At 33.4% G+C, this 12,817-nt stretch overlaps 1 protein-coding gene across 3 annotated transcripts in view; it reads right to left on the bottom strand.

Moving 5' to 3' along the window:
• Nucleotides 1–12,817, bottom strand: part of KIF20B (kinesin family member 20B) — a 69,489-nt gene that overhangs the window by 10,138 nt on the left and 46,534 nt on the right. For all 3 annotated transcript variants that reach the window (XM_007963514.3, XM_007963516.3, XM_007963515.3), the window contains exons 24-28: nt 10,551–10,676; nt 9,328–9,452; nt 7,309–7,464; nt 3,052–3,228; nt 1,350–1,460 (exon numbers count right to left, since the gene is read on the bottom strand). In XM_007963514.3, the coding sequence (XP_007961705.3) occupies nt 1,350–1,460; nt 3,052–3,228; nt 7,309–7,464; nt 9,328–9,452; nt 10,551–10,676 (695 nt within the window). The remainder of the gene's footprint in view (nt 1–1,349; nt 1,461–3,051; nt 3,229–7,308; nt 7,465–9,327; nt 9,453–10,550; nt 10,677–12,817) is intronic.

The raw sequence follows: 12,817 nt of genomic DNA, 5'->3' as shown, positions 1-12,817 counted from the left end.
CTACCAGTTAAGTGAATTAATCATTTTGGACTTTCAGCCTGGTTAAGTACATTGATTACATGAAGGCAAGAACAATACAAAATAGCCTAACAATATGATTCCCCAAACTGTGGAATATACAATAACTGCTGGAATTAGAAAATTGGAACCAGGAAATTAGGACAACATACATACATTTATGGAGAAAGAAATGTTCCTTTATATGTGTTTGTCCATGCAATCAAGAATTAAGCCTTGTTTATGGATCAACTTAAAACTTTTCTGTGAAATTTATGATTTGTATTAGTCCCCAAGGTCAGTGCTAATTATTTGAAACTGCTAATAACTGTCAAGGAAAAACCAAGAGAAAACGAATGGCTGATGTTATTTTCCCAGATTAAAATGCCCTTCTTAGTTGGCCATGGTGGCACATGCCTGTAGTCCCAGCTACTCAGGAGGCTGAGGCAGGAGGACCGCTTAAGCCCGGGAGTTCAAGTCCAGCTGCCAGAGAAACATAGCGAAACCCTTTTTTTTTTTTTTAAAAGACTTTTTCTTCCCATTGTCTGCTTAATAAGCTTCTATTCATAAGATACAATATGGCATCACCTTCTTTAATCCACTTCCACAACCACTCAGGCAAAATTCATTTCATCTTCCTCAGTGTTACTTATGGTACTCATTTTATATTTCTACTATAACACTTAGCGCATAAGTAAAATCAAACAAGTCAGTCACTTATGTATCTACCTTACACTCCTTGAGGATGACAATCATGTCTTATTGATGTTTGTATCCTCAGCGCTTAAAAAGGTTCCCAACTCTGAATGCTCCCAATAAATGTGTTTTAAAAAGTAATTTTATCTTCAAAAATTGTAAGTAACATAGAATTTTTATCTATTTCATATCCAACCACAGAATCTCTCTATTATCCAAAGTTATTCACAGAACCCTAAGTCCAAAACAATTAAGGAAACTCATGAGTTGTTATTGAAGACTGGTGACAAAGCTATTAAATGGATACAATTCCAAAAAATACTATTTAACACAATGTTTATTAAAGCAACCTTTTATGACAGCAAATTATCCCTATTTTCTCTTTCATAGGATTTCCTATTTCTGACCATCATGTTTGTTTATATTAACAGATCTAGTGCTTTTAAGATGAGATTAACATCATTTGGGGATATGATCTCCCAAAAGAATTTCACCTCTCCTCAAAAGCCTCTAGTTTCTTTCACACAGCCCAGAGCACATAAAGCTAATTGTGCAGTAAGGTATCTTCAGCAACTGATTATATTACACTTGCAAGTGTTATTTAGCAATAGTGGATAAAGAGAATCAATAAGTGGACCGTGCTGCCAAATACCCACCTGTACTTTATTTCTGGAAATTTCAAAACTTGTCGATTGAGGTTCAGTTTGAAGTTTGTCAGGATCTGCGGAACTAATATGTCTGGGCTTGATATCCATGATTTGTGTTTCCTAAAGTAAGGCAATATTAAAGCAACAGGGCATTGTAACCTGAAAATATATTGAAAACACTTCACATAAAGAATATAAAATCAAGATTTGTGTGAAACTAAACAGTGGAAATAAGTAAAGACATCTTCAATGACCATCTAGCCCTCCTATTTCTCTTTCATCCTCAGAGACTCAGGAAAGGCTGGGTCACTTTCCAGTTTATTGACTCTGATCTAAGGAGAAATCTGAAAGATTGCTTGCAACTTCCAAGCATTCTGCACACATTTTCTTGCTTTACTTTCATTGCAACTCTGCAGGTAGGTCTGGCAAGAAGCATTATTCCTACTTTCCAGATGAGGAAATAGAGAACTACACACGTTAAATGGCATGGTCAAGGTGTGTACTGAGTTAGAATTGCTCAGTATCCCAAGAGTTGCTTTTGATAACACAATTTTGAAAAACTGGAGGCTTCTCAGGAATGCAACTATAGCATTAGAGTATAAAAGACCATAAGGAAAGCTAAACCTTTTCTTGCAGCACATTCTTCATCCCATTTTCTCAGTCATAAAGTTCTATTTCTAAACTCTACTTAGGCAACTTATAAAGAAATATCAGATTACATTTTAAAACTTAATAAACTGTACACAGACCTCCTCATCACAGCCATCAAAATCAAAAGTCAAGTAAACCTCTTATGTCACCTCCCCATTACTGCCAAATAAGAAAGACTCTACTGAATTCATAAAAGGGAAAGTAGCATGTATTGATTTCCACTGGAGTAAGAACTGTGCTACTTGTTTTACAATCTTCATTAATTTCACAACTCTGTTAGGAAAACACTATTATCTGTTTTAGATAAAGATCAGAAATGATAAGTAATTTTTCTCAAAGGTCCCAAAACCACAGCGACAGCAGTTGATACCTAGTTTTCCTGACTTTCTAGTCTATATTATTAAACAACACAATACTACCTCTTTTTAAAGCATGTAATCTCTCTTACAGTCATAGTCTTTTGATGTGACACACACATACGTATTTTTCCTATTGTCTGAAGGCTTTAGAGCAGCATATTTTTAAGTATAGATTATTTACTCCAGAAAGACTAGCTTCAGATGTACCCAGATTCTATTTACTATTTACTATCTCTAAAAGGCAATTCTCTCCTCTTTCAGGATTTCCAGTTCCAAGGTAATATAAAAGTAACAGCTGAATGACTCATGTCTCTCTACCATTAGGCTTACTTTCAAAATAATTTGTACCTTTATAAAATAAAGTTAAGGATGGGTCCAAGTATTCAAATCACCAAGAGTTCATGTTGAATCACACATCCATATTTTAAAGGTAGATTAGGGACTAAACCATAAATTGTTGATTTTCTAATTACTCTACTTGAGAGACATAACCAAAATATTGTAGAAAATGCTACATCTCAATCATTGATTGACAAATCAATCTTAATGATAAATTTCAAAACTCAAAATCATGAAAAATCTCCACATTTTAAATACTCTGATTCCTTTTTGGTCTATTGAGACTTATACTTTTTTATCCTTTAAGAGTTAGTCAATTAACTATGTTCAATTAAAAAGGCATAGCAAAAAAGACTACTGACTATTTTAGAAGTCTCTGATATGATCCTTTTTAGTTGTTCAATTTCATTATCTTTCTGTACATTACTGGATATCAGGGCTTTTAGCTGTATTTCTAAAGCTGCAACCAGTTGATCTCGTTCTTCTCGCCACTTTTGAAGGTCACTATCTTTCTCTGTCAGCTGGGCTGTCAGTATTTCCTAATCAAGAAATAAAGAAAATATTAAAATCAACCTTGATATAGTGTGAATCTAAGAATGTTTAGAAATTATTACATATAACACCATAAATATAGCTGCAAACAAGATTACATAACAAATTAAGTAGTCTAGATAAAACATTTAATTATAAAACAAAATACATATCATTTTATAAATGTCCACGTTATTTTTATCCATATTCCATTTCATTCCAAAAATCAGTTTACTGGTAACTTCCTTCAGTACACAATTATAGCTATAGCTTTCAAACTACTATCAACATTTCTGCCAATATTTGGAAAATTAGTGGGTAAAACCACAGTAATAGCAACAAACAATAGAAAAATGAAAATAGAAAACAAGACCATTTATAATCGGTTCAAAAATCATGAAATACTGATATAGAAAATGTGTAAAACCTAAATATGAAAAACCACAAAATATTGCTGAAAGAGATTAAAGAACACCTAAATAAATGGAGAGATTGGTCTGTGTTCAAGGATCAAAATACTCAATATTGTTAAGATGTCTCCTCCAAATAGATCTATAGAGTAAAAGCACTTTTAATCAAAATTCTGATATGTGTGAATGTGTGTGGAAATGGAAAAGGTGACTCTTAAAAATTATTTGGAAATGCAAATCATCTAGAATACTCAAAATTATTTTGAAAATGACGAACAAAATGAGAGCAATTATCTATAATTTCAAGTTGGCACATTAATCAAGTCAGTGTGTAAAGACAGAGAAATCAATGGGACAGAAGAGACAATCTACAAATGTATGGTCAATTGACCTAAAAAAGTGGCAAAAAAATTCAATGACAGGAAAGACAATCTTCCTAATAAACGGTGCTGGAACAACTGAATAGCCAAATGAAAAAAAAAAAAAAAGAACCCCAACCCTAATCTTACATCACATAAAAAATTAACCCGTGGGCAACTGATTTATGACAAAAGTGGCAGAGCAATGAGAAAGAAACAGTCTTTTCAATAAATATTTCCACGTCAATTGGTGGTAATTCACATTAAAACAAACCTCAAGAGCTTTGACCACTATCTCACACCAGCATAAAAATCAATTCTAGTATCTAAATATGAAAGATGAAACTTCAAAGCTTTCAGGAAATAATATAACACACCATCTTCAAGTCCTTGGGCTTCATAAAGAAAAATGTTAGGACAATTATCTACAATACTATAAAATTATCTACAATAACTGTAATATCTACAATATCTACAATAATAATTTATGAGAACTCCTACTCACAAAAAGGCAGTAAGAAAGAAAAAGCAAACTAGAGATAGAGAGAAGGTACTTGCAAAACATTACAAAAAGGGCTTCTATCCTGAAAACTATAAAGAATTCCTACAAAGAAGCAGCAGCTAGACAATCCAACAGAGAAACAGGTAAGGGAACTTGTATAAACACAGCCAATAACCAAATGAAACAATCTTCAACTTCACTGGTAATTAGTGAAAAGCAAATTAAAACCATTTTAAAAACTGACTGACAATACCATACCTTGGTGGGACTATACAGCTACTGCAACAGTAGCTGAGGTATAAATGGGTACAACTGCTTTGAAAATCAGTGCAGCACTCTACTAGAATTTCACATACATATACCCCATCATCCAGCAATTGTCTTGTATATATATATACACAACAGAGATACATGCAAATGAGCACCAAAATAAATGTATAAAAATGTTTATAGGAAAATTTACTCATAACAGCCAAAACCAGAAAACAATCCAAATATCTTCAACATTAAAATGAATTAGCAGTGGTTTATTCATACACTTAAATATTCTGCAATGAAAGTGGACTAACTCCAGATACATGCATGGAATCATGGATGGATGATTCTCACAAATATAAAATAGTGAATGAAAAGAAGTCAGGTACAATCAAATATATTCATATATTTCAATTTACATAAAACCCAAAAACAGACAAAACTGAAGTGTAACACTGAAGGACAGATTAGTTATTACCACTGGAAAAGAGGCAGAAGAAGGAGCTTCTGGGGTGTAGCAGTGTTCTACTTCTTGAAATAGGTATTAGTTAAGTGGGTACTGGCTTTACAATAACTCACTGACCTATGTTCTATTTGCTTTCCATGTTGCTTTTACATCAAAAATTAACATTACATCAAAAATGTGTTTTCTATATATGGCAGACACATACACAACCTAAGTATGATTATAAAGAAACATATGAGAGAAAAGAGTAAACTAGCTTTCCCTAGGATTAAAAATTCAAAGTGGGATTACTTGCTGGCATTGCTACCAGAGAAACCACTGGTTTGGAACTGGAGCAACTATGACAGCCTTCTGTTTTGATTTCACTTATTGCCTCTTACTACTGGGTCAGGAAGGTTCGGTGATAGGTATACAGGAATTCTATGTGCTAGTTCTGTAACTTTTCTGTAAAGAAAGTGATTTCAAAATAAAAAAGTAAACTTTTTTATGCGAGCAAATTTATGAGGACAGAGCATTCAATGGTAGACTCTAGCTTCAGAAAGGACACATACTTCAACCAAGGGCTTGATTTCTGGTGTACAATACATGTATGGTCTGGAGTTTAGCAAGTGTGCTGGAAAGTTTAGCTCACAACAATCTCATTTTAATAAAAACTGGCCAACTCTGTTCAATATCCAATGTTAAAAGCAGCTTCAAAGCTAGGGAGGAAAAAAGTGGAAAAACCGTCCTTACCTTATTGAAAACTAACATTCCAGGCCAGGTACAATGCATAGTGGCTCACACCCATAATCCCAATACTTTGGGAAGGTGAGGCAGGAGGACTGCTTGAGACCAGGAGTTTGAGACCAGCCTGGGCAACACAGCAAGTCTCTGTCCCTACAAAAAATAAAAAATGTACCTAGGTGTGGTGGCATGTGCCTGTAGTCCCAGTTACTAGTCCCAGTTACTTGGGAGGCTGAGGCAGAAAGATTGCTTTTGCCCTGAAGTTTGAGGCAGCAGTGAGCCATGACCACACCACTGCATTCCAGCCTGGGTGACGAGCAAGACCTTGTCTCTTTAAAAGAGGAAAGTAAAGGGAAAGGGAAAGGGAAACGGGAAAGGGAAAGGGAAGGGGATGGGGATGGGGAAGGGAAAGAAGAAAGGAAGGGAAGAGAGAAGGAAAGGGAGAGGAAAAGGGAGAAGGAAAAAGAGAAGGACGAGGAGAAGGAAAGGAAGAAGGAAAGGAAAAACGAAAGGGGAGGGAGGGGAGGGGAGGGAAGGGAAGGAGGAAGGGAGGGAGTAAGGAAGGGAGGGAGTGAGGAAGGGAGGAAGGGAGGGAGGGAGGGAGGGAGGGAGGGAGGAAGGAAGGAAGGAAGGAAGGAAAATCTTCGTTTTTACAGGAAAGTTTAACTGTCTTTAGTCAAATGCAGTCATAAAAAAAGGAAATGCCAACAGATGACAATATGATACTGCCAAGTTACTATTTTTACAGACACTGGTTTTTCATTTTAAAATATTTGTTGCTCAATAGCTTTCCTCGGATTAACAATAACGTTTAGCTTCTTTTTTCCGATTGCCAACATTGCATGTCAAATAGACTAAGTGCCAATTAGAAAAAAAGAACAGGCTAAGACAGAATCATTACAAGAGCTACAACTGGTAAACTGTAGGTCATTTTACAACTGACAGTCATTTCTACTATATATACAGTCTTTTAGAAACTATTTAGGTGACTTTATGTGATAAAATGTATACAATATTAGAATCTACAGTTCAAAATGCAAAAAGTTTTAAAATATAATAGGGAATACTCCATAACGGTCAAAAGGAAGAGATTTTTAACTTCAGTATCTAGACAGTAAGAAGCAATAAGGTATTCTCTCAACACGCTAAATCAACTGAAACAAGTTAAAACAAGAACGTCAGTGAATATCAAGATAAATTGGAACAGAAAAGTTATCTCATAAATTGGAACAGAAAAGTTATCTTATAAATATGATAACTTGCCTTTAAAAAACCAAAAACAGAAAACCATGTAGAAACTGGTAATTCCAGAAATACGTTTAACACACCAAGGAAAGCAGGTGAAATACATCAAAGATACAATTGTTACTAACCACTTCATTCTGTTGCTTTAAAAAACGCTCCCTGTCTTCAGCATATTTTTTCATCTCTTTATTTCGTATATTCTCTGCTTCTTTCGCTTGAGTGATAAGCATCATTTTTTCTTCTAACCATTTCTTTCTATCAGCATTATATTTCTGTTCAGACTCCTATATATATAAATGGTATAAGTTATTATCACATGTCTACAAAGTAGTCAATACATGCTTCTATGACATTTTCATACAATCCATTACTTTTCACCTCTACAGAAACTTTAAATGTTTTACTTTAAATAACGACAAGATCAAAGTTTCGGATTATTTTAAAACAATAATAACAACTGGTTTGCTTTCCTAAACACATTTCCTTTATAAATTTATTTTGCTATGAAGTCCATTTAAATACTTTTATCAGTGACCTTAAGAAAAAATAAACAATTCAAATTTCTGAAACAGTTAAACTGACTCAAATCTTCCTAAATGCCAAAACAATAAAAAAGGCTTTGTTTATGGTGGTCATTTCTAACTGGATGGTTTTAAAAATAAAATATTCCTGGGCCTACAAGATGCCAAATAAAAAATAACTTGTGCAACAGGGTATTTATTAAAAGAACATCCAGAAGAGCTGGACAGAGAATACTGCTGATCAGTAATTTTCAAACTGGTACCACAGATTCTTTGGGTTCAGAGGCATTTAATATTATATATATAAAACCCAAGTAGAACTTAAGTTGAAATAAAAACAGTAATACCACTTAAAAAACTTCTAGGCTGGGTGCGGTGACTCACGCCCGTAATCCCAGCAGTTTGGGGGGCAGAGGTGGGCGGATCACGAGGTCAGGAGATCAAGACCATCACGGCCAACATGGTGAAACACCGTCTCTACTAAAATACAAAACAATTAGCCGGGCATGGTGGCAGGCGCCTGTAGTCCCAAAAACTTAGGAGGCTGAGGCAGGAGAATCATTTGAACCCAGGAGGCGGAGGTTGCAGTGAGCCGAGATCGCGCCACTGCACTCCAGCCTGGCGACAGAGCAAGATTCCATCTCAAAAAAAAAAAGAAAGAAAGAAAGAAAGAAAGAAAGAAAATTTCTAAAATCACTATATTACAAAGTATGGCAGTCCACTCCAGGATTACAAAGTTTATAATCTACAGTAATGTGATTATATCATCTTAGAACAGTGCAAAATACACAAATACTTTTGAATGCAAACATTCTCAATATGGTTGATACACTTTTTTCATAATATTTATTTTGTTCTAACTGCTTTTGGAATTTCACAATGAAAAGGGTAAATTTTAGAATATATAATATGTAACAAAAAAAGTAGTTTTTTGTATTTGTTTTCAGCATATGATTAATATACAGCCAGAATTTAAAAAAAAAATTAGATGCAGCCAATCTCCCAAAACCATTATTATGATGTTTCCTTCAATCCCACAGCTTCTGTTATGAATGCCACTTCTAATAAAATGTACAAAATATAACAGTATTTGGTAAATCCTATGAAAAAAAGTTTCCCCTATATGTTGTATGTTAAAACTGAACAAGAAAAAACACACGCACAATAAAATATCTTCTACATAGTATAGTTTTATATGTATGTCAGTGTTCAGACACACAATTCTATTCCAATTTAATAATTAAACTTTGAAGAGATTTACAGTAATCAAAATAATTCTCCTGGTCATTTTCTCCACAGCAGTATTTGATGAGTAAGAAGTTTAAGGAGTAGAAAAATGGGCACAAGGACATTAGAAGCAGTGGTTTAAGAATTATATATGTAAAATATAAAACTGAGGACCCAATCACTATATTTCACTGGCACTTAATAGGTTGTATCTTGGAATTTCTTCCCCATATCATTTCAATGTGATCTGAAAAGTTATATTTACATATTAACATTTGCCAGGTATTATTTCACCCATATCTAAGTTAATTACAAAATATAAAATACTGAATTCTCCTCTTATTAGAAATGTAATGAAGACAGATACATACAAACATAAAAACATATATAAAGTCATACCTGTAACTCATCTTGAAGATTACTGAGCTTTCCAAGCACATCTGTGTGATCCTCATGTTCTTTATTTGACCTTTGATTGTTTTTGGTTTCCAAATCATTGCATTTTTCCTTCCATTTTTCCAATTCTGATTTGAAGACATAAAATTATGTTTTAAAGCATACTCAAAAGTTATACCATGTAGAGATACACTTGACATGGGCTGCAGACACAAATCAGTACGGCCCAGATAAAGAACACAGACCAAGATGGAACTGAGGCTATTCTATAGTTTAACTTTTAGGAGTTCTTACTAAATTCTTAGTGAAGAGGAACTACAGGGACTTCTCAGGAACCCAATGAATAGTATTCACAGTATAGTATAATAAATTCATTATCAACCTTATTATATAGAAAACTTCATGCAGTTCTCAAGAAAAGTTTCCCATGTCCATGAAAGTGGCTAGAAAAGTATAAAGTCACATAGACTCACTGTCCTCATCCTCATCACAATTTCATTCACCAAAATACAGTTATAAAAAGAGTTTTAGGGTTTACACAGTACTATTACATTTTTTCATCTCGTCTGATCTTGACAAGAATAATGTACAATATGAATCTTCAAGTCAGATGATTTCAAAAAAAGAATAATGTGCAATAGTATATATGGCATTATCATCATCAACCACATTTTACAGATGAGGAAAATTAGACTGAGTAAGCACAAGTACCCTGTCAAGATTATATATAAAATGGCATAGACAATTTCTTAATTGTAAATTTCTTGCCCTTTCTACAAAAATCACACATAACTTTTTTATTTGTAAATATTCTATTTTTCCATATACTCTAGAAAACCTCTGATGGTATTCTGAAAGCAATGAAATCAAAGTATTTATTGAGATCAACATACAAGATAATGCTAAAAGCCTGACAAAGGTGAAACTCAGTTCAAAGCGTACTCTTAACATCTAGGGAACATGGCAAGTTATCATCCATAACTTGCAATTTATAATTCGTAAGTTATCATGGACTGTCCTTACTCCTTCTTTACTGCATATAATTTTACTGAAACAATTTTCATCACAGTGGAAAATGACAAGTAATAGGACATTCAAAAAACACCAAATACTTTTCCATTATGAATCACTGTAAATACATACTACTTTAACAAGGGAAGCAATCTAGGAAATTTTTTTTTTAATGAAAAAGTGTATTTAGAGAAATGTATGCAATCTTGTTTTACCTGTGGCCAGCCTTTCAACTTCCTCTAATTTAGCCTCAAGCACTTGATCTTGTTCTACCTGAGTTTGTTCCTGTTCTTCTAGTGTCATTCGCATGTCTTCAATTATTTTCTCTTTAACATTTAGATCTAAAAATTGGGGGAGAACACTTTAGAAATTAATAGCCTCTAGATATCCAATTTTTCTTAAGTTCTTCTAAAATTAAAATACATTTTTATTAACTGTAATAGAATATTAGTTCCATATAGGCAGACACTTTGTCTTATTCACTGCTATATTCTCAATGTCTCAACGGTACTGGTATATATGACATACTAAATATATATTTGGTGTAAAGATGGATGCTTGGATGATTGCAAGAGTGCATGAATGGAAAAAAGTTTTTTCAGGTAAAATTAACAATTTCTAATACAATTACTCTATTCCAATATAACTATTACTATAAACATAAATCTTAGGATTTAGGGGGAAAAAACATTATTTGGCAAAATATTTATTTTCAGTGTTAATATTCTCCAACCAAACTAAAATCTTTACCTGCTAAAACTAAAAAAGCTCAATCCCAATTTGAACTATTTTTTTAATCTCACATAGTTACTTTTTCTAGAAAAATATTCAGAGTCAAACATTTATTTCTATTTTAAATTTTTATTTAAAACCAGCTCCTCAGAAATGGCTTTTGAAAAGCTAGTATTAACAGTCTTCCTAAAATTGTTTCTGGCCCTTGAAGAATGACTACAGCAATTAATTGTAAGCAACTCTATATTAACCCTGTCTGAGGAAATGGATAAAGAGGGAAGGTCAGTTTGTCGCCTCTGGGGATGGCACATAGCAGCAGGGCTCATTTCAGAGAACTCTTACCAACTATTACTGATGTCAGAGGTGATAAAGTTATAAATGCATATCAGGCTGCTTTTAGTAACACAAATACCCAAAGATGGCTCCCTCAAAGTGCACATAAAGCAAAGGTAAAACAAACTAAACAGTAAGAGAAAACTGTATTAGTATTTTTCCATTGATGCAGGCTTTCAGGTATGCTAGTAAAACAATTCCTCCTAGGATTAAAGTCACCTTCATATTATCATATAAATCTTTTCTTTCAAAAAGCATGATTTTCAAATATATTCATATTACACAATTAATTATAATTTTAATCAAAGAATTCCCTCCCTCTTACACTTTGCATTTTTGACTCTAAACTGAGGACTAGAAAAACAATTTACAAATCTAGTTATCAATTAAAAAATTTCCAGAACACCAATGATAACCTCACTAATGGCTAGTCACCTATTATTTGAAAGCTAGCAAACTAGAGCAGTAAAGGCAAAAAGATAATTATTTAATCAGCCATTGACTCCAGTAATTTACATTTTATTTCAGGAAGGAACCCCAAAATAAACAAAGATAAAATGGAAAATAAAGCAAAGTAAAGAAGTCTGAGATAGATATCTCATCATAGCTATCTAAAGATATTATCTAAGGAAAGCTATGGGCAATCATAGTGAAATAAATGACTACTAAATGAATAAGCAATCAAGTGTTGCACATTCAGCACTTGCTTACCATCCCCAAGAAAATTAAAAATATAAGTTTACCCAAAAACTTGCATATAAATGTTCATAAAAGCCAAAAGTGGAAACAACCCAAATGTCTATCAACTGATACATAAAATGTGGAATATTATTCAGCCATAGCAAGGAATAAAGTACTGATACACACACAATATGGATGAAACTTGGAAACATTATTCTAAGTAAAAGAGTCAAACACAAAAGGCCATATATTGTATGAACTGACTTAACATGAAATGCCATAATAGGCAAATTCATACAGACAGAAAGTAGATTCGAGGCTGATAGGAGCTGGAGGGAAGAGGTAAATGGGGTATGATTGCTGATAGGTACAGGGTTTCTTTTTGAAGGGTTTCTTTCTTTATGTAACTATAAACATACAGTAATTAGATAGTGGTGATGGTTGTACAATTTTGTGAATAGAAAGTACTAAAGCCCACTAAACTGTATACCATTAAAAGGTAAATTTTATGTTATATGTATTAGATCTCCATTGCTTAATAATTCAGTATTAAAGATAGGTACGTGAAAGGCACTCGGTAAATAAACAGAAATCTAGAAGGCAGGGAAAGCCTTAAAAGTTAAAGACATAGTTTTGTTTGTTGTCTGTCTGTAGGGAAATGTCTCATACGCAACTAAAATCATAGGAGCATCTTCTCTCTAATGGAAAAGATAAATAAAAAAAAGATGATGACATC

This window comes from Chlorocebus sabaeus, chromosome 9 (genome assembly GCF_047675955.1).
Source record: "Chlorocebus sabaeus isolate Y175 chromosome 9, mChlSab1.0.hap1, whole genome shotgun sequence".
Lineage (NCBI taxonomy): Eukaryota > Metazoa > Chordata > Mammalia > Primates > Cercopithecidae > Chlorocebus > Chlorocebus sabaeus.
Note: the sequence above shows the minus strand (reverse complement) of the source record. Positions and strands in the feature narration are given on the sequence as shown.